The 26,547-nt window shown below is 53.0% G+C and overlaps 1 protein-coding gene across 1 annotated transcript in view; it reads left to right on the forward strand.

Moving 5' to 3' along the window:
- Nucleotides 1–18,879: 18,879 nt before the first annotated feature.
- Nucleotides 18,880–26,547, forward strand: part of LOC102381612 (peptide YY) — a 13,153-nt gene continuing 5,485 nt past the window's right edge. Inside the window, exon 1 of the mRNA XM_006017862.3 lies at nucleotides 18,880–19,073. Within this exon, the coding sequence (XP_006017924.1) occupies nucleotides 19,051–19,073 (23 nt within the window). The 5' untranslated portion in view covers nucleotides 18,880–19,050. The remainder of the gene's footprint in view (nucleotides 19,074–26,547) is intronic.

Consider the following 26,547-nt stretch of genomic DNA (forward strand, 5'->3'; position numbering starts at 1 on the left):
AACCCGCCCCGCTCTGTGTGGAGGTCTGGGGGCACCCCCTCCATGCCCTCCTGCAGTGTGTGTAGACACAGGAGGCACTCCCCCCCGGCTCTCCCGGCTCACTCTTGTGCCCCGCCCTGGCTGGGCAGCCCATGCCCTTGCCCCACTCCCTCCCCCCACAACAAACTTACCCGCCGGGCCTGGCTGCTCTCCACGTGGCCAGCTGCGCATGCACATGGAGTTCCACGTACCCCCTATGACCCTTACAAGTACCCCTAGGAGTACATGTACCCCTGGTTGACAACCACTGCCTTAGATTAAACTTGAGATTGGTGGCTTTACACTGACTGGGACAGGTAAGGGGAACTGGAATGTCTGAGGGCCCATAAGAAGTGGGACAATGCATGGCCCAGAAGGACCTGGGCATGGCGTGACCTGGGCACGGACTGAATAGTGGCTCCTTCACTGCAGGGTCAGGCAGGCTGTGTTGGATTGCTGGCTACAGTGCACAGAGCACTGGTGCCTGTTGCTTTCTGTGGGCTGTGCTGTGGTGGCTGGATTTTCCCAAGGGCTCTGGACAATGCATGCTGAGCAAACTTGTCCCAGTGGGAACTTCTGGGTGTGGAAAATTCAGTCCCTTTTTAGGTGCCTTAAAGTTCTCTGGCCTTAATTCTGGGAGCCTGGCCCTAGACCTCATAGGTCAGTGGCCCCAGGGAACACCTTATGGGCAATGAACCCCATTGTATGAGGGTTTCACATCCTGAGATGCACATGACAGCCTCCTCCTTGCTCTTTCCTGGGCCTCAGTCAGAGCAGCATTTCCATTTGGCTCAGCATTGGCCCAGTGACCTTTGGAAAATTGCTGTTTACAGACTCGCTGGTAAATGGCGTGGAAGCTGCTTGTCCCCCTGCCAGCGCTGGTCCCTGTCAATACTGCCGGCTCCAGAGGGGCTTGCTTGCTTGGTCTGTGCAAGTAAGCCAGGGGGGAGGCGGGGGGGCAGGGGCATGCAATGAGTCCCTCTTCTTGCATGTCACTGGCCGGAGTGCTCAGATGGCTCCATGACATTTGTAAGCCATTTGAGAAGATTAGACCTATCTGTGTTACCATGTGTTGAGGATGTAGCTGGGGGCCATGCTATTTACACTGCTTCAGCTCTCAGGAGAAATGGGGCCTGGAGGGGATCTGAAAATTGATCCTGCTTTAGTGTGCTGGCTGGGGATGCTCAGTGGAGTGGTAGGGGTTGCTTTCCTATTACAGCAGGCTGGCTTGTCCACTCCTCTCCTCCAGCCCCTCCTGGGTGCTGGTCAAGCTGTGGGCCTGACCACGCTGCTGTCTCAGGTGTCACTCGAAGGAGATGTGCTTGTTGGCATCATGCCGACATCCATGGAAAGTCCCTAGCATTGGGGGTATAGGCTGCTCTGCTGATGAGATCTCAGACTGGTGTAATTTGGGCATGAGGTCATGAATTCCTCTCTGCTCTGGGTAATCATAAGAGCAAGGCTTTGCCTTTTCATCCCACAGAGTTTACTCAGGTCTGTGCCTTAACTGCTCCCTGCATGGGTGGGCAAATCATTGTGAAGGGCCTCAGCACCCTCTGCAGGGTCCAGCCTGGTCAGGACTGGGCTCCTCCTGGGCTGCCAGCCTGGCTCAACATTTGAAACATGGGAGCAGTGGCTCAGAAGAGAGGTTCAGCTTCCAGCTGTGCTGTAAAATCCATGGGACTGTGGTACTGACACAATCCCACCTCTACGCCACAGACCAGTTGGGTTTGCTTTGCCGAGGGAGCTTTCTGGGCTGGGCCCACTGGGGTTGGGGTCACCAAAGAAAGCGGGGGTCTCTCTAACTCCCCCTCTCTACCTTGTTGCTAGGGCATAGCTCAGCCTTGAGGCAAGCTATTTGGGAGCAGATTGTGCCTGGCAGCAGATACTGAGATTGGGATCAGAGGGGGCTGGGGCCAGGAATCATGAGAGCAGGTCCTGGGCTTGGTACTTTGAGGGAGGGAGCAGTCTTGGGAGAACCCCAGCATTTTCCATAATATATGTGAACTTTCAAAAAACATTCAACAAGATCCTTCACCAGAGGCTTTTAAAAAAGCTTTGTTGCCATGGATTGGAGAGAAGGTTTTTCTGTGGACTGAAAGCTGGTTAAAAGATAGGAAGCAAAGGGTAGGGGAAAATAGAACTAGAATAGGTACAGAGAAGGGCACCAAAATGACTAGGGATAAATTCATGGATGATAGATCTATTCATGGGTATTTAACAGAACAGCTGGAGATGTTTCTTCTAGCATTTCTAAACCAATAATGATGGATGCCAGGTAGGGTATCACTCTAGAGATATCTAGTTCAGGGCTCTCCCTGTATAGCATCTATTTCTGCCACTGTCAGAGACAGGCCTATCTGATATGCCAAAAAAATCATCATGGGCTGTTGCTCATCACAAAACTTATAAGCCTCCCTTAATAAGGGAGGCCACTGGGGACACATCAATTAATTTCTGGGACAACCAAAAAAGAAAACAGGAATGGGAGTGAGGTCACAGGTTAAGAACAAGGGATTTGGAAGGGGACACTGAGCAGAGCACACTGGTCAGTGCCCACTGCCCCCTGAAGGAATCGAGGGAGCCTGTGGACACTGACCAGTGAAACTCTGACCAGAGATGTGAGTGGAGGAGTGCCAGAAAAGCAGCCCTGCACTCGCCTGGATTCCTCCTGGCCAGAGCCTCCAAGCCTGGTCTTATAAATGGCCAGCTTGGCCAGAGCTAGGAGGAGGTTGACTAGGAGGTCCCAGGACTTGGTGGGGCCACGGACGGGAAGTGCATAACAAAAAAAAAATGCAGGGGAAGTGCAGCCAGAACCTCAGCAGGAGGGTCCAAAGGAACCGGAAGAGGGGCTGCAACCTAGCGCACTTGAGGTAGGCATGCACCATGGCCTCTCTCTGTGGGCAAAAGGGGCAGGTGTTGAGGATGTCTATAAAGCATGCCAAATACACACCTGTGGAGATGGCTCTGCGGAGAAGCTGCTAGCTGAGGACCACGGTGACTTGTGGGATCAAGGTGGAATACAGATTTGTCCGCTGGCTGTCAGAGCCAGGATACTGGACTTGATAGACCATAGGTCTGGCCCAGTATGGGACTTGTTATGTTCTGATGTGCTTCCCTGTAACAGGACCCCATGACCACGCTGGGGGCAGGGAAGTGGGGCACAGCTCAGGGGGAAGGGCAAGAGGGGCCCAGCACTCACTTGTGGGCACCTGGGGCATGCTGGGCAGGGAGTGGTGCTTGGGGGGAGCAGATGCTCATGGGCACTGTACTCCTGAGGCAGGAGAGTGGGGTTGGCACTGTGCTGGGCAGGGACTGCCCCATGCCTGTGTGTAAAGGTAGCTGGTGCTGCAAGTCAAATGGCTTTATCCAGCCAACTTCTGATTCAACCAGCCTCTCCTGATGTTTTAGGATTCCTCTGAGATCTAAATGCCAACCTACCTGCACCCCCCCATGAGTCCATGTCTGCTTTCCATGGGGAGGGGATCTGATCTCAAGCCAGCCTCTCTCTGCGTGTCACACTCAGCTCTGACTATCTCTGCCTTGGGGCTGAGACATACATAGATGGATTGGCATATGCTGGGCAGCTGTAGCCCCCCCTGCAGCCAGCCCAGGGCCCTGGAGATGAAGCCCACCCTGGGCAGGCAGTCTTGAGTCACTGGGAGCCGGTTCTGAACTCAGCATGGACAGTGCATTGCTGGTGTGAGAAGCCAGCAGGAGGCAAAGGCTGAACGCCTGCCATCAGTTTGGATTAAGGAGGTCAGGATGAGATGGGGCCAGGGCTGCTGCATCGCTGCCGCTCACCTCTCTCTCAGGCACGGAAAGCTCTAGCCAAGTCCAGTCTGGAGGAAGAAGCTGCCTGCTTTGATGGATGCTCTTGCAAAGATCATAGCTCTGCAAAGCATCCTGGGGTAGGGTACAGCATGACACAGCAAGGGCAGGAGTGGATGCCTTCACTGGCTTCTGAGGATGACTGAGGTCTTGCCAATACCGTGCCAGCAGGGAGTGCTGTAGAGCAGTGGGTCTCGGCCCCAGTGTGTGGGGCAGGGAATGAGTATGTGGGGAAGGGGGTGGCGTGTAGAGATCTGGGGGGCCCAAGCAGCCCCTTAAAGCCACGGTTTCCCACACTTTTCTTCTTTAAAGAGAATCCATTTTTAGTTTTTTTGATCCAGTTTTACAGTTTGAGTGGGACCCTTTCATATATTCTTGTGACCCACTTTTGGGTCACGACCCACAGGTTGAGAAACGGTGCTGTAGAGGGTGAGCACTAGATGAGTCTCACGTAGCAGGCGGCACTGCAAGGGTGGTGCAGGAGCGCTGGCTGGGGACGTCCCAGCTACCCGGTGACAGTCTCTCCCAAGCAGGAGCAACCCCAGCCTCTGCCAGAAGGGGGCACTGTAAACATGGGATAAGGCAGGAGCAGCGGGTGTGCTGAGGGGCCTCCCTAGCTGCAATTACCACAGCTCCTTACATGCCATAAGCAGAAATGACTAGTTCTGAAACTCACTCCTGAGCCATGTTCTCTTGCTTCCCTTGCAAAGTGGCAGGGTGTGTGTGCAATTAGCTTCTCCAAGTATCTCTTCAGCAATTATTGGCATGGGATGAATAGTGGGCTGATGGGACTGGCAGTGCTTTGAACTCACAGGCCCACTGTCCCTTTTCTGCCCACCGTGACATAAGGAGGCCTAAAGAGATGTGTAGGCATACAAAAAACTAGAACTCTTGGTTCCAAAAGGGAGAATAAAGAGATGTGTGTGAGGTTTGCTGGGTGCTGTGTGCATGGACAGCAGGGTCCATGGGGTGGCAGGATGCCAGGATGATGACACAGGGATGCTGATTTGATGACATCCGGCATTTCCTTTCTGATACAAGACATGCTTCTTTAATGGAGCCATAAAGGATAATGGAGTGGCTGTTAACAGGGGGTTGCTGATAAGCACATCCCATGGGTCCTGGCTCCTGTGGCAGAGATGCCTGGGCAAAGCTGAGCTGACCTGCAGAGTCCCCTTATAGGGTACCCTCTCTCCCCCAGCTCTTTATAGACCTGTAGCTGGGTTGCATTATTTGCTGCTGGAATGCAGCCACCTCTGGGGTAGAGCACTGTAGCTAGTTTAACAGCTCTGAGAATCTCCTCTAGCTCTTTCATTTCAGCCTGTCTCTATTTAGGGGGATGCCCAGGGTGTCAGTGTGCTCAGGGCGGTGTGTACGTGTGTGCATGCGTGAGATCATACACAGCAGGATAGTGCCGGGGGCTTGCGTGTGGTCAGAGACAGAGCTCCAGAAGGACTCAGCTCCTCCCCGAGGCACCTGCAGGCAGGGTCAGTTTCCTGGAGAGTCCAGCACAGTTGTTTTCCATCAAAACCTTTGTTTTCTGCTGGGGTTTTTGATGAAAAATGGAAAGTGGATGATTTTCACATAAAACCTTTCCCAAAGCCCATTTCCGTCCCCGAGCGCAATAAGAGACAACGCACCCAGGAAGAAAGCGGAAGTGATGTCTTTGGATTAAGGACATCAATAACAATCGGTCTAATCTGTGTAAAAAACTGCTTGTCCCGGAACCTCCTTCCATGATCAATTCGGGGCCAAGATATGTTTGAACAAGATAAGAGAGTGAATTATCTAGTCCCTTGCTGCCTGTGTGTACACAGCAGTCCAAACTCAGGTGAAACAGATGCCACTTCAGATGGAAAACTTTTTTATTGTCCTCTCAAGGTGTGTGTGTCTGGGGGGGAGGGAAGGGGGGCATGGTTGTAGGGGGATACTGGAGAGCAAGAGAAATGCACTTCTCTTTCTGCCTGCTCGTGTGTTAAATTTCTGAGGAAGCAGGTGATGCCACCACCCCCAGCCCAATTGTTCCCTTGGAAATTGAGGTGGTTCGTAGGTCTGGGGTCAGAGCACCAGTCTGGGATTAGAGAGAGCTGGGTTTGAGACCCTTCTCTGCCAATGACTCCCAGTGTGATTTTAGGCAAGTCTTTATCCTCTCTGTCTTACCCAGAAGAGGGGGCAATAGCTTTGACCTGTATCACAGGGAGGATAGCATGCACTGGAGGTGTTCAGGGATATATATTATAGTCCTGTTGGTCTGAGAAATAGAGATAAACAAAGCTCTTGTGTCAGAGGTGATATCTTTTATTAGACCAACTAAAGAGTAGTAAAAAATGTCTTTCTTTGCAAGCTTTCGGGTACACACATCCTTCTTCAAGCTGAGGCGATTCAGATGCTGCTGTTGTTGGGGCCAAACAATTGCCACAGGTCAGTGATTCTCAGTCAGGGGGTTGTGGTACCCCAGGGTGCTGTGAGATCCTTTCAAGGGTGCTGCAGGGTGCCATGTAATATTACATGTACAAACACCTACATATGGTTCACAAGATAAACCCAGAGATTTCATGTAGGGCTCCATAGTGGCAAAACCATTCTGACCTAATGTGGGTTTGCTAAGTTCATTGCAACAGAAGAATTGTTCTATTATTTTCTGCACTCATGAAATGAGTGAAAACTCAGAGCTGAGATTTTCTGAGGTGGCCTGGAGTCTAACAAGGGAGGGCCTGGAGTCTAAAAAAGACTGGGAACCACTGCCATAGCTAGACAGGGCCTCAGGTTTTGTTCTGTTTTGGAGGCAGCTGTTGAACAAACAGCACCACCTGCCCTAAGATAAGTTGAAGTTGTTTTCCATTTCCAGAGATGGGGTCCTGAGGGTCTCATCTTATCACTAATGCCTGGCTGGAGTGGTCTGAACTGACTCAGCCTATGAGGCCAGTGCAGTGGGACAGGGCTTGGAGCTGGAATGACAAAGGGAATTCCTGGGGGGCAATACTGGGTCATGGGAAGGGAGGGAGGTAGAGGGCAGGCTGCAGAGCAGGATGGAGGGGCATGGGCACGGCAGCACTGGGGTGTGCTGTTTGAAGAGCCTCTTCTCCCAGCAGCCTTGCATTAGATCAGTGGTCCTCAACCCATGACCAGCAGGCCTCATGTGTCCCAATCAGCACATTGCTATAGCCCATGTGACATCCTGTTAAAAAAAACAAACAAACCTCAGTAAAGCTGCTGCCCCTGGTTTGTTAGCCAGGGATCTGGGTTTTCCATTTGCCATGAAAAAACACAGATTTCCCCCTTTTAAGGAGAAAAATGTAGGGAACCATGGATTTCCCCTTGCAGGCTGGCAGAGTTCCAGCCTGCAGGGGGCTGTTTGAGCCTGGGGGGAGCAGGAGGAGGGCAATTGGAGGCAGGGGTGCCACGCATGTGGCAGCCAGGCAGTGTGGAGAGCAGCTCCTGCAGCTCCCTCCAGGTAAGTCTATGCAGAGGGGTGGGGGAAGGGTAGGTTGAGGCCGGGAGTAGAGTAGAATAGGGAAGAGCTGGGGACACTGCCCAGCCGGGGTGGTGTGTGGGCCCAGGACCAGGGCAGGAATGTGTGGCCCATGTAACACAGCGAGAGCTGCAAGTGTGGCCCACTAAGGCAAATAGGTTGAGAACTGCTGCATTAGACTGACCCTCCTCCCCACTCTGCTCATGGCCCCCAAGGAGTGAACAGCAGTGAGTGAAACACATGGTCAGTACCAGGGGAATCAGGCCCCTGCTGTGGGGAGAGCCTGGGAGCCTTCAGGGAGGACATGGGTTAGATCATCGCAGCTTGTCAGTCCCTGAAAGAAAGATATATAGAAATATATTTTCCTCTTTGACCAACTCAAAACCACAACACTGGGGAGACCTCTCCCTACCCTATACTCAATTTCCCCAAGGCAGGTTAGTGCTACTGACCACCCCTCTAACCTGCTCTGGGGTCTGTGAGAAGGAGCTTGATGGGAGAGGTAGCAATTGCAGTGTGATGAATGAATGCGTCTTCAGCATGGACCGTTCCTGTCCATGGTGCGTGGTGCTGCGGCCACCGCTACATCACAGCCCTCCCCTCCCTTGCTGCTCAGAGGAGATAATTGCATCTCTCCCCAGGTTTTTTTTCTGCCTGTAGTATTTTTTCTGTCTATTGATCCTGCATCTGCCTCAAATGAGTGCTTAAAAAATTAGAAGCGGGAATTGATTTTGTCCTAAGTAAATAGCTTTTCCTCAGGCCCCCTGCTCCCCTCATTGATCTTGTGTGTGTGAGATCCTGGGGTGCTCACAACTCAAACTGAACAAAAATCAAGGAGGCAACCAACTGGTATACCAGAAGGAGCAAGGAGAGAGCTTCAGGGCCCTTCCGCTACGGTCCAGTCCCAGTTTTTAGGCTTGCCATCTCGTGGCTGTTCAGTGGTCCCCAGGTGGTATGAGTTGCAGGTTATTATTAATGTCTATTGTAGTGCAGGGGCTACATCCAAGCCCAGCATCTTGGATGACAGGAGTGGTGCTGGCTGCCTTCTACCACCTCATTTCTGGTTGGAGATGCTGGTTTCAATTGTCATGGTATCAGCCCCTGTCTGTGTTGGCCATGGGAGCTTGTGGAGCTGCAGAGACAGGACTGAAGGGCATCTGAAGAACTGGGGTGGGGTAGCAGAGGCCTGGGGGGCGGGAGTGTCAGGCATCAACAGAGCTGCATGGGGAGCCCAGGACTAGGCTAGCAGCTGGTCGAGCCTGGGTTGCACCATCAGGTCTGAGTACCCTGAGTCTCTGCTCTGTAGAGCCTGCGTGCCTGGCATCCAGCATCACCAGTTGCCTACTCATTAAAGTTCCCAGGTAAGCACCTCCTGCTGGGCACTAGGAGTTGTACAACCTGTGCAGGATTCTTCCTGTGGGTGGTTCTTTCATTGACAACCTTGGGTTCTGGCTGGCCTGGATATTTGCAGGCCATTCCCTGGGAGACGAGAGTGACCCAAGGAGACTGACGCCTAAGTTTAGCGTCTGTACACTGTGATGAGTAATGCTTGGTGTTTAGTGAAGGGAGAGTGTGCCAGGTGGACAGATGCATGAGAGCCAGCTTGCACCATGCCAGAGCTTGCACAAAGTGTATGGGAAGGTGCTCCGTGAAAGCAAATCTCGACAGGCAGCTGGGGCTGTCAGCAGAAACAAGCAGCCTGATGCTGTGTGCAGCGAACTTTTCCATATTGCCCCAGTCCTGGGATCTGACCAGACACCCACCTCAGCATGTCTCTCTCCCTCCTACATCCATCCCCTCGCCATCACCACCTCTGGCTGGTCCCTCCTGCTGCTCTGCCTGGAGCAGAATTGATATATTAGCAAATGGAGTAGAAGGCTTGAGTGCAGCTCCTCAGCTGCATCTGGCCTGTCTGATGGGGGTGCTGGCAATGTGCTGGGGATCCCCTGCGCCTCTACCTGGGCTGGAAGGGGATACCCTATCTATTCCTGTTCCTGAGTTGAATCTGCTCTAGATTGGCCATTTGTAGGGGGCAGTGCCAAATGGAGGAGCAAAGTGCTTGCTCTGCCATTCAGCTTTTTATGCATTTTTCCTGTTCCAAGAAGACATTGGGTGGCACTGCATCTTTGCCCGGTGAGTCCTGGTCAGTCCTGCTGGGGCTAAAGAGACGGTTGTGGCATGGGTCTGAAGTTCATTTTGCCTTATGGCCTGGCCCAGGAATTGCAGAAGTGCATTAAGGCTGAAGGGGTGGATTGCCCAGATCAATGGGGTGGGGGTCCTAGTTGATGTGTGACACATGCCTTTGTGCCCACAAGCCTGCATATGGCCTTTGAGAGTTAACTGCTTATACAGCTCATGGGCCAGATCTGCAGCAGCTGGTGGGGCTCAGCAGAGATCCAGGGTGGTCCTGAGGCTAGAGCCCTAGCCATGGGGACCTGGAGTCAGTCCCATGCTCCATGGCCACCTTGCTGGCCTCAGGAATGGGTTTGCAAAAGGATCTAGGCCAGGGGTGGGCAAAATATGGCCCATGGGCCAGATCCAGCCCACCAACAGTTTCAATCCAGCCTGTGGGTGGACAGCTGCTAACTCATTGGCTCTGGCATGCAGGCAGCTGGCAGCTCCAGCTGCTGCATCATGCTGGGCAGGCAGGTGGGACTGCCTCTGTCCAGCAGCATTGGCCCTTGACATGGCAGTATCATCTGTGGACCCAGGCAGGGCTTCCACTGTGGTGGGTGGGCAGCAGCAGCAGCTGTGATACAACTGGCAGGTTCTGCGTAGGGGCTTTAGATCCTGCTGGCTGCACCCACAGCTGACACCACTGTCTGATCACTGCGGTAGAAGTCCCTGTCTGGGTCCCAGCTGAGTGTTGGTGCTCCTGGCAAACTACAGCTTTGGCTGGGTTCTGGAAGGAGGGAGGGAGGGAGAGACAGAGAGACAGAGAAGAGGAGAGAGACGGACACACAGAGAGAGACAGAGGAGGAAGAGAGATGGATGTGTCCCTCCACAGGTCACCAAAACTCATTAAGTGGCCCTCCAGCTGAAATAATTGCCCATACCTGATCTAGGCACTTAAGGGGCCAGCAGGGGGTTCAAAGGCACCTTAACTCAGTGCTCATGCACTTCTGAACTGCCTGTGTCTGTAGATACTTGAATCCCAGTCTGTGCCATAAGGGTAACAGCCTTTCTCTGCCTTACAGGGATGGGTGGAGAACATATTGGGTGGTGACATGCACCAGACAAACGCCTCAGATGTGGCATAGCACCATTGATGGGGGAGGCTTCATGTGTCATAGCAAAGGGCTGGTTTTGTATTCCTAGCTCTGCCACTGACTTGTTGCACAGCCATGGGCATGTTGCTTTGCGTTTCCTTTGGTTCTGCTCTTTTCAGCAGAGAGCTGGTGCAGTGGGGCCTGATCTTGCTTTGGGTCTCTGATGGCCAGTGTGAGGTGGATAATAACTGGTACCAGTGGAGCCAGGGGCCTGTCCCTTTGCCCTCTCCCCATGGGTTAGATTGGACGGCTTCTGCAATGTGGTCTCTGGTTGCTTCTCTCTGCCTCTGCCAGTCTGTGTCCATTCAGCTCTCATCATTGCTGCTGCTCCCGTAATCCCTTTGCTCTGGGGAAGCCACATCCTTCCTGCTTCTGAGAAGCCCTTCCAGAAAATCCCAGTTCCCTGAGAATTCAGCAGAGGCTTCCATCCACGTGCCACAGCTGGCGGCACACAGGCAGATTCAATGTCTCCAGCCAGCTGCAGTGTGTCAGCTCAGCCCTCCTCTGGCACTGCTTGAGGGAGAATGGAGATGTCCTTGCAGCAAGGAGCTGGAAGTCCTTCCTCTGCCTCCTGAAGAAGGACACAAGGGATATTCCCACAGGAGTGTGGAGAACAACAGCATTTCCTTCAGCAGCGAGAATGCTGGTGAGAGGGCGATGTATGTGATCCTCTGGGAACAGCTGCACTGGGGCAAACCTTGAAAGCCTTGAGGAATCAGGGTAGGGATGCAGGGACTTGAATCAAAGCCCCAGGGAATTATTCATAGTGACAACGTTATTACTTGTATTGTGGTTGCATTGAGAGCCCAGCCAGGGGGCAGGACCCATTGTGCACACACACAGCACAAGAAGATGGAGTTTCCTCCTGCAAGGAAAGGTGGGAGCCTCAGAGCCCCTGGCTGAGCAGAAAGCAGGCAGTGCCAATGGCCTCACCCTGATGGTATGTCCTTCCCAGGAAAGTGGCACAATTCTGCAGCTGCAAGGGCTTGGGGACAGCTTATGAGTAGGGCCTAGGAGCTGCCTGCCCCTCCATGGGTGCTGTATTCCCCAGTGCTGCAGCAGAGCTGGGTCCCCAGCTTGGGGACTTGCTGGGAATGCAGAGAGGCACAGGGGATGTGTTCAGGGATGTGGCTAATGAAAGCATTGGCCTGCACATGGCAGGAAATGAGGCTGGCTGCTCAGAACCATGACAACATTAGCATCTCCTTTCCTCTCTCCTCTTATCTGTAGTCTGTCCTTTACTGTCCCTGCCAGGCTATTTTTCTCTCCCTTCCCCCACCTCTCTTCCTCTGCCTGGTTATTGGAAGCTCTGCCCTTTCCCTTGTTAGCCCCTGGCATCCTCTTCCTGCACAAGGTGCTGGGGGGAGAACCAGTGTCCCCTGGTTTTGGGTTCCACAGGCCGTATATGCCAGGCTCTAGTCTAGGCAGGGGGACTCTTTCATGCAGGGAGAGACCACTTAACTCTCAAGGACTCTGTGCTCTGAGAGACACTGGGTGTGTCTACACGTGCAATTAATGCACCTGAATTTTCTGAATAATATTGGAACTAGCAAACAGCACATTAGACTAATTTAATGTGCAGTAATTGATGCGCACATGTAAATGGTGATGCTTTACTGCACATTAGATTAGTCTAATGTGCAATAAAGCGACATAGCCCCTATGTTTAAGTCTGTGGATCCATGAGGCTTCCCCACAGGCCCTGCTCCCATCCAGTTCCTCATCTGGCCACATGTCCCACAGCCCTTTAGCCCAGGAGCTGTGGGTACCTAGGGGCTACAAAGTGTCTTCCTCCTTCTTTGCTGACTGCAAACTGGTGGCTGTTACTGAATTGCCCTCATCCTAGGCAGGTGAACTAGAATTTCCCACCCATCCAAGGCAAGTTGGCCTGTGGCTGCAGCTTTCTTGTGCTGGTGCCTAGGCTGGCAGTGAGAGTCAGTGCTCAGACTCCATGGAGATACTGTACTTCCTACCTAATGCCCCCTCTCCTTTCCATGGGGTGTATAATTTCCTGTTCTCTTCCAGCTCTGCCCTGGCCCCTGCCAGTAAGCCTCAAGTCAGAAGCCCTGGAACAAAGGGGAGAAAGAGGGGCTGAGGAAAAGGAGTGTGTGCCAAAGGGCGATGGCACTGCCTGAGCAGTGGGCTTTGATTTTTAGCTGGCAGTGTCCTGGCTTTGCATGGCAGGGATCAGCTGGGGAGGCAGGATGGGTAGACACACTCTGCTTGTATTCCCTTTCTATGGACTGTGTGCTCTGTGGTGCCAGCTCTAGTCTGAGCTGCTCCCAAGGCTCAGCTCAGTGTCATGTGAGTCTGGCTTGGAGACCCTCCCCACGTGCTGTGCAGGCCTGGTGAAGGGCATCCCGGCTGCAGCAGGTGAGATCTCCATGAACCACACCATCCTGGGCTGTGAGAGCCAGATGACCCCTGACATCGTCATCACAAATGAAGAGGCCAAGAAGATTGTGATCATGGACGTCACCATCCCCTTCGAGAACCGGCGCCAAGCCTTCACCAACGCCTGGGCTTGCAAGTGGGAGAAGTATGCCCCAGTGGCCGAAACCCTGAGGGGCCGTGGCTACAACGTGACGGTTGATGTGCTCATCTTGGGAACTCTCAGAGCCTGGGACCCCAGCAACGAGAGCATCCTGCATGCCTGCTGCGTCTCCCGCCGCTACACCAAGCGGATGCGCCGCCTTGTGCTGTTCAACACCATCCGTTGGTCCCATGACATCTACATCGAGCACATCATGGGCCATCACCAATACATTGACCCCACCAGACCAACTGCTGCCGGACTGGACCCAGAGGGGACCACCTGAATCCCCCTTTGCACCTGATGGACTCCAAGAGGAATCTTCTATGACGGACCACTCCACTCCAGTCGAAGAGGACTCCCGCGATAAGACACTATAGACTGAGAAACTTTCTTCAACCTACCCCTTCACCATTGCAGACCATTGTACAGGTTTGTGTGCATCTTCACCCCCTCGCCCCACCCCTGGGCTTAGCTGGCTAACTTTGTATTTTCTGTAACCTAGTTGCATTCTTCTCCTCAACCCCATCCGTCTTATGTTAGTCCCTCACTCGGGCGCCCTGTATTTCCCTTATGGCTCTGTCATCTTTTTGGTTCATGATTCTTAACATCTACTAATAAATTCAAACCATGCTTTGCAGCTGCAGGCCCCAGAGTTGGGAGAGCTGGTCACCGTCTCTCTCCGGTCTGGACTAAATTTTTCACTCTGATGTAGGGGGCCTAATTTGAGGGGCCCAGCTGCTAGTGGGTGGGTGCTCAGGACCATCTAGAAACACAAGGCCTTCCAAGATGCCTCATGTTGGGTCCCCATAAAGACCTGTGTCCACTGCATTCTAGACCTTGTAGGCCCTGCTTTCCTGTTAGGGTGCAGTGAGCAGGTGCTTTGTGTCCCGATGGGGAAGGGGTTGCTGGGAGCAGCCGTGCTCCCTGGGCCTGGTGTAGGGAGTTGGGACAGGGATGAAATAGCAAGGGTGGGGGAGTAGCTGGAGGTGTGGGTGCCTAGAATCCAGGATGTGCCTTTTACCTTCCCAGCTGGCTTCAAGCATCCTGGTTACTAACCTGCTTTGGGAATGGCCCTGAGCTAGAGCCTGGGGCTTCTCCAGCAGCTCAGTATCTTACAGACTCCTCCACTTTTTAGGAAAACCCTGCCTCAGTCACCCAGTTCATTGCATACCGCTCCCCCACTCACTGCCTCATTCCCTGTTTCCAAGTGCAAGGGGTGGAGGCTGCTCACAGCACCTGCTGAGGATGGGGTTGTGCATGAATGCAGGGGTGGTCTGAAGATTGCCTTGATTTGGGTATGGCAGTCAGTACTGAGGGCTCTGTGTGAGCATGATGAGGTGTGAGCACGTGCAAGTAGGTGTGTGTGACCAGGTGCATCCTAGGGCGAGGTGGTGTGCGAGGTGCTTTAAGTGCGCTGAGGTGTGTTCGATACTTGGTGTGAGTGTGCTGAGGCATGCAATGCACTTGGTGTGAACGTGCTGAGGTGTTTGCAGTGCAAGGTGTGAGCATGCAGAGGCATGCCAGGGCGCTGTGTATGCTTGAGGAGAGAGGGAGAGAGGAGGGGAGCCTGACTTGCAGAGGTGTTTGCTGCTCTGGATGGTAGGTGAGCATGAGGCCCTGCTGGGTACCCTGCTCCTGTGGGGTGAGGCAAGGGTCACTCCCCAGCAGGCTGCTGGCATCCATCTGCTTATGACCTTTCTGAGGTGGACAGCTCTGGCTTGGAGCCAGAGGAGCGTGAGTACCAGGGCTGGGAAATGTGAGGGCTGGCAGTGTCCCTGCTGGCACCCACCGCGTTGCTTGCATGGGAAAGCAGACTGAGCGCCAGTGGGAGCAGCCTGGCATCCTGCTGACTAGCTTGGGCAGTGGCAGTGGGGCAGTCTGACTAAATCCCTGCTGTGCTCACAGCATGGCCCAGCCACTCCTAGACAGACCCTGCTCCCCCCCACAAAGGATCTCCGGGCCCTTGGGGGTGAGGAAGAGAGGATAAGGATCTCATTGTTCTCCTTCATTTCATGTCAGCCCAGTTCCCAGTCTAGGCACTGGTAGATCCTAGACCAGTGAAACTCAACCAGGGTGCCATGGCACCCTGAGGTGCTTTGAGATCCTTTCAAGGGTGCTGAGGGGTGCCACACAATGTTAGCACTGTGTGGCATGCAAACCTGATTCACAAGAGAAATCCAGATAATTCAAATAGGAATCCATAGTTGTGATCTTCTGAGTTCTTTGCAACAGAAAAACTGCTCAATTATTTTTCTGTATTGAGAGTGAAAACAAAGAACTGGCATTTTCTGAGGAGTGCTTTGAGTCTATCCTGGGGTGCCTTGAGTCTAAAAAGGTAGAGAACCACTGTCCTATACAATGTGGAAGGCTCAAGGCCTCACCTTACTGGAGAGCTTACCCTGCCTGCATAAGAAGCCAGTGCCACATGGTTGCAGGTCTCTGTCACCCCAGGGAGCAGATACACAAAGTCTTGGAGAATCAAGCCCCACTCTGCATCTGCCCCTGAAATGCCACTCCTTCTGGGTTGAAAGAAGGCACCTGTTCAACAGCTCATAGAAACACTGTGCAACAGATAGTAAGAAAGGGGCTGAGGCAGCATGGATGGAGGTAACCCCTCTTTGTGTTTGGGAGGACACAGGGGTGAACCTCCCTGCACCCTGGGGAAAGCTTGGTTACTGGGCACAGAGAGCAGGAGCTGGGCTTCCATGTCTGGCATCTGCAGGGAGACTCCCAGCTCTGGGGGGGTATCAGGTCTATTGGATGCCCCCAGCCCCCAGCTCTGCTGTTTGCCTGCTCCAGGCACACCCCTCACCTGTCCCTGTGCCCTTCCTGCCCTCTGCCATGCTCATTTCCTGACATCCCCTCTCTTCTCATACAACACGTCATCCTCATCCCTGTCCTCCATCCCACCTGTTCCCTGGCACCAGTGTGATAGGTGGCCAGGGTGGGGTGGGGTAGGGGGTCATAAATCCTCCCTGACAGATGACTAGGGCAGCAAAGCACTTCTAGGTGGAGATTCCTGGCTACACCTAGAGTTGAGGGTCTTGCCCCTCAACTCAGGGTCAGACAGACCACCATATTTGGGGTCAGGAAGGAGTTTTACCCCATGGCCAGAATGGTATGGACTGTGGGGGGTTTTGCCTTCCTCTGTAACAGGGGGTATGGCCCTCTACCTGGGGTCTCGAGTACATATGAACAACATTTGATAGAAGCAGGATATTGGACGCAGTGGTTCCCCTGTGTCAGGTTAGGGTGTTATGTCTTGTATTGTATCAGGGTTGACAGGAATTTTACTAAGAGGTTAGATTATGGATTGTATAGGATAGTTTGACTAGAGATGATTTTGGCTCAGATAGGGTATTGAACTACATGACCTCTGGAGGTCCCTTCCAGCCCTACTTTTGTATGATTGGCCTTGATGTGCTGCCCTCTGAGGTGACAGGCTGCTGGCAAGTTGCTGGGTGGCACTTTACTCAGAGGTATAGTGACCTGAGCATGAGGGGCAGGGCTGTAGAGACACACCGTGTCCCTGATGGCTGAGGCATGAAAGGAAGTGAGGGGTTGGGGGCCACCTGGGTCACTAACTAGGGCAGAGTTGGAGCTGTGCAGGGGGAGTGTGGCCTGCTCAGCTCACAAACAGGGCATCTGAGCTGGAAGCCTGGTTGGGAGCTAGATGGGCCCTGAACTCATTGTACAACCCACTCCTAGGGGTTGGTGCAGTGCCTTTGGGTCTTTCTTGCTGAGTCTATCAGATCTCATCCACCTTCCAAGAGAAATCCATAGGCAGCTCCAGGAGCTCCATTCAGCCGATCTCTGTGGGCAGTGCCAGGTGCTGTAGGGGAAGGGACTTTGCAGGAGGTCATGATGAGATAAGCTGCCCTTGGGTTACCTTTCTGAGTGCATGTGTATGTGTAAAAGTGTGAGTGTGAGAATGTGTGTGAGGCCAAGTGTGAGAAACTACCTCAGTGTGAGTGACAATATGTGTGAGAGTAAGTGCAAGGTCAAATGTGAAACAGTAGCTATGTGGGTAAGAGTGCATATATGAGGGTGTGAGTGTGAGCTAGTACCTGTGTGTGCAGTTGGGAGTGTGAGATTGTGTGATTGCAGTAGTGAGTGCCTGAGTATGTGTGTATGTATGCATGTACCTGAAAGCTTGCCTATCTATCCCAATCATGCAGTAGTCCAATGAAAGATATGACCCACAAGAATTCTTGGCTCTGTGTATGTCTATGCATTTATTTATCTATGGCTGAGTGGCAGTGAGAGTGTGCATGTGTGTATGTTTGTGCCTGTGTGTGTAAGCATGAAGTATGTGAATGTGTAGATCTAAGTTTGTGCAAATGGTGATGCTGACGCTGCTGTCCAAGGTGAGAAGGCAGCCCATGTTGCCATACTCAGTCTGGCTTTAATCCTGCTGGCTTTGGTACGGCTAGCAGCATTAGCAACCTAAGATGCCTGGCATCCGATAGCCTCTCAGGCTTCTCTGTGGTTGGCACCAGACGGGCCAGATGAAAACCAGCCCAAGTACATACACCTTGACGGCATCTTAGTTCCTACATGGCCTGCGTGTATGAACAGTAGGTGGGCATGTGTAGGTGAGCATGTACACTTATGTCTGAGTCTGTGAGATGGGGAGTAGGTTAGTGTGTGTATGTGAGACTGGGTAATAGAGAATGTGAATGTGTGTGTATGTGGGAGTGGAGAAGGGTGAAAAGGGGTGTGAATGTGTGTGTGTGCACAGTGGCAAAAGCTATCGGTGGGGGTATGACTGAACACACCATTCTGGGGTCTCTGCCCCTCTCTGTGTATTTCTAGGTTGTGTGTGGTGGAGAAACGGACTCCACATGGCTCTGTCTCCAGGAGCTGCTCCAACTCCCTTCTCTCTGTTAGCCTGACTCCAGCTGTCAGTGGGAGGGATGTAGAAGTGTCTGAGGTTCTGTTCCCTGCTGAAGCCATCTGCATGCAGGGTGAGGTCAGTTCCAGGTTATCCTCATGGCAAAGCACCTGCTTCATTTATTGTGGTGGGGCATTAGTGCCTCCGTGTCAGGGCTTCTGCCCTGTAATTGATATCTATGAGGCCATTTGTCAGGCACGCACATTGGCTCTTGACACTGTGCGTCTTTGAGGATGGAGCGAGATTGAAGCCTTGACAGATCAGCATGGCTCATGCCAGCCCAGCCCTGACAACCCCCACCCCAGGGGCTGATAAGAGAGCAATGAGTATTTGCTTCTGTCTACTTAAAATGATGAGAGAGGAGATAAAGGGATAACTCGGGTTGGAGAGGGCAATAATTCTCCTCCCCTCCTGTCCAGGAATCTCAAAGCACAGTGATGATAATTAATGATGCCTCACAGCCTCACCTAGAGGCTCAGGGGCAGCTGAGTGTCATTATACTCAATGGATGGAAATTGAGAAACTGAGGCAGAGGAAGGGAGGAAATGGCCAGGGTGATGTAGCTGGTGACGTCTCTGACGGCCAAGAGCTCCCGAATTGACAAAAATGCCAAAGTGCGCAAAGCGGACACCGTTTTTGTCATACAAAAGAGGAGGGCTAAATGGCAGGGTGGGAGAGTTCCTAGGCTGCTGCTTCTACTGTGTCTGCATTAAGGGTGTGTCACTATTGCTGATTTAGCCAGCTAATTGGCATCCAGGTCTGAACTTCCCCATTAGTGTGCCCTGGCTGCTCCCACCAATGTTACTGTCCCTGATGGCATCTTCCAGCATTCCCTATGCTGCAGTAAGCTGAGTCACTCTACTTCTTTCCCAGTGAACTGTGGGAGAACTAATCTGTCCTTCTGGCAGCACACAGGGGAATGGCGGGAAGGCCTTGGAGGACTGTGAGCCCTCAAGGGACTTTGCCCATGTCCTCACTGCAAGGAGGGAGTTACCAGCCAGCACAATGAAGTTCCACTTTTCCCCATGCCATGCCCAGTGCCACCAAAGTCAGGTGAGAAGTGTGTGGGTAGGAGTGGGGGACACTGCTGGGGGGATGAACCCTGGTGGAACAGCACTGGTGACTGCAGAGACTGGAGAGATTTCCCAGAAGAGCCTGGTGTCGGTCCTGCAGTGCCCCTGGCTGAATCATCCATGGGGAAGGAACCCAGCTCCTCTGTATCCAGAAAAGAGGCCACAGGTGCAGACACAGTTAGGAGGAGGGTGACAGCAGGGGATGAGAGCTTGCTTCCCAATTTCCACATCTCCCAAGAGTCCCTTGCTTTCAGTGCCCCTAATTTTTTCAGTGCAGGCCTGTTTTCATACAGACCAAACATGTGCAGCTACTACTGGCTTCAGATAGGCTGTAGGTGCTCAGTGTGCTCATGGAATCAGGCCCCAACCCTCTCACCCCAAACCAGAGGCTTCCCCAAGCAGAGACCCCTTCTGAAAAAATCTGCTTTAAGATGCTCTGTGCCTCAGTCTACCCATCTGCAGCAATGGGAAGGGGAGGAAATGCTACTTATTTTTATGATGTAAGGAGTATCATGCAGTGGGAGCTTCATTTATTCTGCCTGGTTATGGGGGCGTGATTCCTGATTTGAGGCCATTGGGTTTCAAAATCCAGGATCTATTCTGAGTTGGGGTGGCCTACTGTGCTGGTGTAGCAGAGGCATACTAGCATCTGTAGTCAAAGGCACGTGAGGGAGAGGTGTGGCTAGTGTCACACCTGGCCGTATGGGCTCTCCAGCCTAATGACCCAGTACCCACCCACAGCGGTCCTCATCAGGAGTCCAGAGCAAAACTTGAACTACTGCCTGTGCAGACATAACAAAACTTCTCCTCTCCACCTCATTGCCTGTAACAGTGAGTGACCCTACAAAGCCTTTGGAGATCTCCTTCTCAGAGGTGCTGTGACCATGCAGAATTAATTAGCAGCGAGCTATGCCAAAGCTTGGGGTGCTTTGCTTGATCCTGGGGCAAAATCCCACTGACCTCAGCACCATGTTGCCTAGGCAGGGATTCAGCAAGGCTCCCAGGACCTGGCCAATGGCTGCTAATACCAAATCCATAAAGAATGAGTTCCCCGGCATTGAGATTTAATCAGAGCAACATCCAAAGGGCAAGTCATCAGTCTATGAAGGAGCTTTGATGACTATCGATCGGGCCAGGGCACTTTCTTTGGAGTAATCAGCATGTTAATAAGTGATTGAGTAGAGAAACAGTGATTAATTAACTAACCACCTGCCCTTCTAACCATGGGAGGAGGGGGTCTGGTTGCCTGTGTGTGATTGCATATGTGGATGCGTGTATAAGTGAGTTGTGGTTTGCTGTGCAGATTCTTTTTAATCCACCTGCAGTGGTTGGGTGGCATGGGTGGGAGAGTGGCAGTGCCAGCCCTGAGGTGGGCTGCCAGCAAAGGCAGTATTAGGGCTAGATCCAGCTCCCAACACTCTGCCCTGTCAAGGCTGTCTCTGAGGGACCTTCCTGCAGGCCACAGGGAGAATTTGGTCTTCAAGGCCCACTTGGTCCTCAGCCTCTTGGCTAGGTCTGGTGCTGTGTTTCGGCAGGGGCATCCTTGCTGAGGTTTCCAAAAGGGTTCAGGAGAATGTGGCCCCTGATTCCCGCTGGTCATCAAAGGAACCTGGGGAATGTAATTCCCATAGGCTCTTCTAAGCACATTGGTAACTAGCTGATTTCCTGCACTCATCCCTCTGCCCAGGTGACAGGGCCAGCCCATGAGCAGGTGGCTGGTATCAATACCTAATTTGCACTGGCCTGAGTTAACTCTAGCCACCAAGGCCCATTTCTGATGTCTCTTTCCCCTCACTGCACCCTGGAGCAGGAGAGAAATGTGAAAATGCTGAATGAGGAAGGGACATCACGTTCTCTCCCTTCTCTCCCCTTTTGGTTTGCGCTGCTGGCTGCTCAGGGACATTTCTACAGAGCCTTGTACCAGGGGGCCCAATCGTGGTTGGCCCCTTGGCATGACTGTCATGAACAGGAGTTGGAGTGGAACTAGGGTGTGCCTGGTTCTCAGCTGGCACCCAGGGGTGGGTTGGAGGCTCAAATATTTCCCTAGGAAGACAAGCATCAATACATTTGTAGGGAGAGATGACAGTGTTCAAGATACCTGGGGACTGCTCCTCACCTCCAGTGCTGTGAACATGGAGTGCTTATGTAGCACTTTCCACTGATGGATCCCAAAACAGGCCGGTATCCTTATCCCCATTTGACAGATGGGGAAACTGAGGCAGAGAGAGGCGCAGTGACCAACCCACGCTCACTCAGAAGTAGAGCCAGGGATAGTACTTGGGTGTCCGAAATTCCAGTCTGGTGCTGTACCCACTGGATCACCCAGGGTTAAAGTGCTAGACACTCTGGTGTGTGAGAAGGCAGAGGGACTATGGCAAACAAGATGGTCCTGTGGGGGAAATACAGATTGGTAGATTAGAGCATCCCTAAACCTGCTCTAACTAGTGCCAGGGATCCAACCAGTTCTGAAGCCAGGGAGCACCCCTGCCTTCCCCTCAGGGTGGCTTAGCTGAGTCCTTTCCCCACAGAGGGCACATGCTAGGGCTGGGGGCATGGTTTATGCTGGTGTGTCTGGGGAGGGTGGCAGGTTGCCTCTTTGGTTTCCCGTTCTAAGTGAGCCATGACAGGGCAGAGAGGACAGAGGCCATCAGAGGGATTTATTTGCCGCGCCACAGGATCGGAAGTGGAGCCGGCTGGGAGATAACACTTTGTACCGAGCCAAAGCAGGGGACTCATTGTGCGAATCCATCACCGGACGTGACTAATGCCTGGGGAGCGTCACAGCCCACAACAGCTCTGATGAGCTGGCTCAGGCTTTGCCTTGGCTCTCAGAGTATGGTGTGGATGGAGCAGCCAGGGGCTGAGTTGCCCAAGGCTCCTGAGCTAGGACTGATGATTAATCCACCCCCAGGGTCTTAATCCCAGGCCCAGACTCCCTGGGACTAGCAGAATCATCCTCTCCCCCGATGTAGGGTGAACCCCCTCAGCCCTATGCCCAGCGTAGTCAGGGCTCACCGTCGTGATTCACTGCTGAGTGGACTGAGGCGTGAAGTCCTCTCCGGCAGCAAGAGCCACACCAGGCCCCGCAACCTCCACCTTCTGTGCCAGGCAGGTGCTTTGATGTTCTTTAAATCCAGAGCAAGTGCTTCATAAGGAACCAAACACCTTATCCACCTGGGTACAAACTCCCCCTCAATTTATGGATTAAACTAAACAGGATTTGCTCTGGAGCTGGATGCTTTAATATCACGCTCTACAAGATTGGCTTAAAGGACAGTCCAATATGTGAATGTGACGATGTACCATGGACTACTGAGCACCTCCTCATGTGTGCAGCACACCCACGCACCCAGGATGAGAACCTGGCAAGTGTCAATGATAAAGCAGTTGTGTGGCTCCACCATTATTAATGATGTGTAGAGGGGGAAATGAAGCATACGAGAGAAGAAGAGAAGAATCCAGAGCAAGTTGTTAACAGTCCCCACAAACACCAAAGACCCTACTAACACAAGGTCCTCCCTGCCCATTCCTCTGCCTTGGGGAGAGGGTTAGTGGGCAAACAACAGGTGACCCACATGATGCCATACCATGTCATACCCTGCTGGGAAGCCTGCTGCGTCCTCTGGGGATGGGCTTGGTATATGACTCTGCAAGAAGGGAATAGCCAGCCCTGCTGGGCTCCATCTCCATTCGGCACACTGGCCCCTGGTGCTGAGCTGGAGTGGACAGTGGGAGCTGTTCACATGGAGTGGATAAGTCCCTCAGAGACGGTGAAGTGGTTTGTGTCTGCCCAGAGCATGGCCTGCACTGCAGGGCCTTTGTAGCTGTCCCAGAGAGGAGGCATGGGGGAACATTGCTGAGGCTTTTGGATTAGTGCAGAGGGGCACAGAGTTCCTACTGTGTAACTGTGCCCCTCAGCCTCCCTGCATCTGGCCATGGCCATCACCCCCCTGTGCTGTGGGCTTTCGAGTCCCTTCTCTGCACTCCCTGGGGCTGGCTCCAGATCTGCTCCTTGGGCAGTGGCATGCATGTGGCCCCCAGGGTGGATTATACAGAGGGTCTTCTAGTGGCAGCGCGGCTTAGCGGCCGGATCCTAGCTGTGATCCAGGAGCCCCAGGCTTCGGTCCCCACTCTGCCTCTGTTTGGCATGTCACTTTGAGTGAGTTGTTTCTCTTGGACTGGTTCCCCCTTCTGAGGATCTGCCACATATATTCTGGCTGGCAGCTCTGTGGGGCTGGGCTGCCACTTAGCAGGTGTTCGAACAGTGCCCAGCATGGACAGGACCCAGCTGCTGCACTGTCGTCTCCAGCCCTGGAGCCTGTCTACCAGGCTCCATGCTCCTCCTAACCTCTTGCAAGGGCAGGAAACAGCCTCACTCCCACTTTCCACTGTGCTTTACTGAGGCACAGGAAGCTAGAGTGACTTGCCCAAAGTCACCCAGAGAGTTAGTGGCAGAGCCCAGAACTGTAACCATTGCCAGTGCATAACAGGTTAGGAAAGTTTGCCGTTTATTCTCGTGTCCTTTCTCCTTCGCTGCTGAGTCACTACATGTGCACATCCTTTTATTTAGAGCTGTTCATGCATCCACCCCTCATTTCTGCTCACCCAGGCCCCCAACTGCTTTGTTCAGCAATAAACTCCCCCCTTTCCCCTCAAGGTGACCTGCAGTGGCCCAGCTGCAGAGAGAATAGGGCCAAACTGCAGAACCCTTGTATCAGCCATGGATTCGCACAATGCAGTATAGTCATCATTCGCTTCTGTGGCTTTCTACCTGGGGCTGATAGCTTGTGGACATGGGGGCTGGAGAGCATTGCTTCGTGAGTTGGGAGCTGTCCTTCCCCTTTGCAATGGAGCTAGGGGCCAGGGCATCAGGCTAACTAATATGCTACCAGCTGGCTCTAGTTACCTGAGTTGGCTTGGTTGTCAGTGGCCTGACTACCCCCACCTGTCCCCACTGTGTGTCTGCCTGCTTTTAAGCAGTGTCCTGTTAGTGCCTACCCACCAGAACAGACACTTCCTACTTAGTCTTGGGCTTCTGACACCCTGGTTTGGGTTTCCTTGATCATGCTTGTTTGTTCCTGGTTTCCTGTGCCCTGGGTCCTGGTTTCAGGCTCTGCCTTGCTAGCTCCTCAGACTCTTGTGCTTCCAGGCCCCTGTGCTCTGACAGCCAGCTCGTGGCTTAGCTTAGCTATTGTCCATGTCCTAGTCCTGTACAACTGTAGATTCCTGCTTCAGACACCCTGGCTAGTGATACTGGTGTGGGTCCCTGCCCCCTGTTCCTGACATGCCCTTGCCTGTGTGATGCTACCAAGGGGGACTGACAACATCCTGGTCCCTTATAGATCTTGGTCTCCTGGTCTGCTTGCTTCTGATCCCCTGATTCCCAGCTCTAATCTGGATGCATCAGCTACCCACTTTCTGATGCCCTGAGACTTCCTGGGACAGGGGAAGAAATCAGCCTGGTCCTAGATAGGGTCAAACCCTGAGCACCTGTGTCCCAGATGTGCCCCTGCCTAGGACTCAGCAGTTGTTCCCAGCCCCATCAAGCCATAAAAGACACCAGGAGAGGGCTTTAATCTGGAAAAGAGGTTTGCCTATACAGTGAATTACAGTATTTCCCTCCCTCTGGACCAGCGCAGGGGGGTCAGGTGACTGGTAGTAACCATTTGCCTTTGATTGGCACAGGCAGGGCACATGCCCAGGTGTGCAGGCCAGGGGCTAGGTAGACATTTGTCTGAGATTCCCACTTAAGTCCCTGGAGGTTTCATAGCCTGGAGTAAAGTCCCCACCTCCTAGCAATAATTTTAACAATTAGGTGGTAGCACAAAGAGAGGCAGTGGCACAGTGGGTGCAGTGACTACAGATGTGTCCATCTAAGCCTGGTTCTGGACTTGTTGTAAGCAAGGGCACCTGGTTATTCAGGCTGGGATGGCAGAAGCAGCTGAGATGGTGCTGGCTGCACTGCTCCTTTGTGTGATGTGGTCTGTAGAGTCTGATGTGCCTGGACCCTGCTGGATTTGCTGCTAAGCTTTTGACCTACAGGTCCCAATAAGGGACTGGGGCCTTAGTGCTAGGTGCTAGCACGTTCAGACACGTAACACAAAGGTGATCCCTGCTCCAAGAAGGTTGCAGTATGAATATTTAGTGATCACCCCTCACACTGCAGCGTGACTGAAGGGGGTGTGTGGGCAGGTGTGGAGACAGTCATCAGCAGTCCATTCCAGGAGCATTTCTTTCAGGGACCATTTGGAGAACTTCCTGCAGCTTGGGCTGAACTTTCTTTATCTTGAGCTCCCAGGCTCTAGTGCCAGTTGTCTCCCTGCCAGTGTCTCCACACTCCTTCCCTTCCCTGCGCCCCTGACTGCCTTTCCATGGAGCTGGCCCCTTCTCCTTCCCAGAGCATCATCCTGAGCCTAATGTGTCACTAGCCGCCATTGCCCTGCTTGCTCTTGAGGTGGCTTGGTCCTCTGCACCCAGCCAGGGGCAGTCTGCTGTGCTTCAGCTGCAAGTTCTGTGTGTGTACCACACCCGGCACAATGGGGTTTCATTTGGGCTGCTCTGTAGGCATCGGCAGAATGAGTGGTAGTGTCACCCCCCTCCCTGGCTCGTCTACTGCATCACTCCATGCCTGCCTGTGCATTTTAGGCCATACAGACACATTACCCCAGCCCTCAGGTTTGGGCATCACAAGGACTGAGCTTATGGCTGGTTCTTATGCAGGGATCAAAGAGAGATGGCAGGAGGAGTACAATGTGTGTGTCTGTCTCTGCCTGTCTATGAAAGCATTGGCATCCTATATATCCTAGTATCTACCTGGAAGGTAGAGATGAACAGAGGAAGCAGATAGATGTTATTATAGGTCTTCTATGCTGATTGTTACCTGTCCACCCATTGTGGCCTTTATTTCTGTCTGGAATTCCAGCAGCCCATCTGTTTGTCTGTTCTTTCTTCTGTCTCCTCCTTTCTATTAGTCCAGGTGCCCCTGGTGCAGGCAAATCTACCCAAGTGATGCTCCAGCATATGCAGCCTGTTGTACCTCCTGGGCGCTTCCACCTCTAGGTTGGCACATGGCAACTTTTCACTGTGCACAGTGATGCTATGGAACAGCTGAGGGCAAGGTTTGAGGCTTTAGCTCTGGGGCTAGAGAGGGAATTGAGGGCCTATTCCCTGTGTTGGGAATTGGCTTGGGCTTCAGGGCTGGCACCGTGACTCTGCCAGGGGTCTCCAGTGAGCACCAGGGTGTCTGTGCTACCTACTCCCTGCCCTGAGTCCTGAGTCCCTCGTTCTGGGTCCCATCACCCACCTGCTGGTCTAAACTCCCCATTGCTCCAGGAGGGTCTGGGCTGGAGTGATGCCCATACGCTGCTCCATTCTGCCCCACCTGCTCTGGCATGCACTAGGGAGGGGATATGCATGGCTGCTGGGAGCATATTGATCAACAAGTGTGTGTGGGG

The sequence above is a fragment of the Alligator sinensis genome, unplaced genomic scaffold, assembly GCF_000455745.1.
Source record: "Alligator sinensis unplaced genomic scaffold, ASM45574v1 scaffold444_1, whole genome shotgun sequence".
Lineage (NCBI taxonomy): Eukaryota > Metazoa > Chordata > Crocodylia > Alligatoridae > Alligator > Alligator sinensis.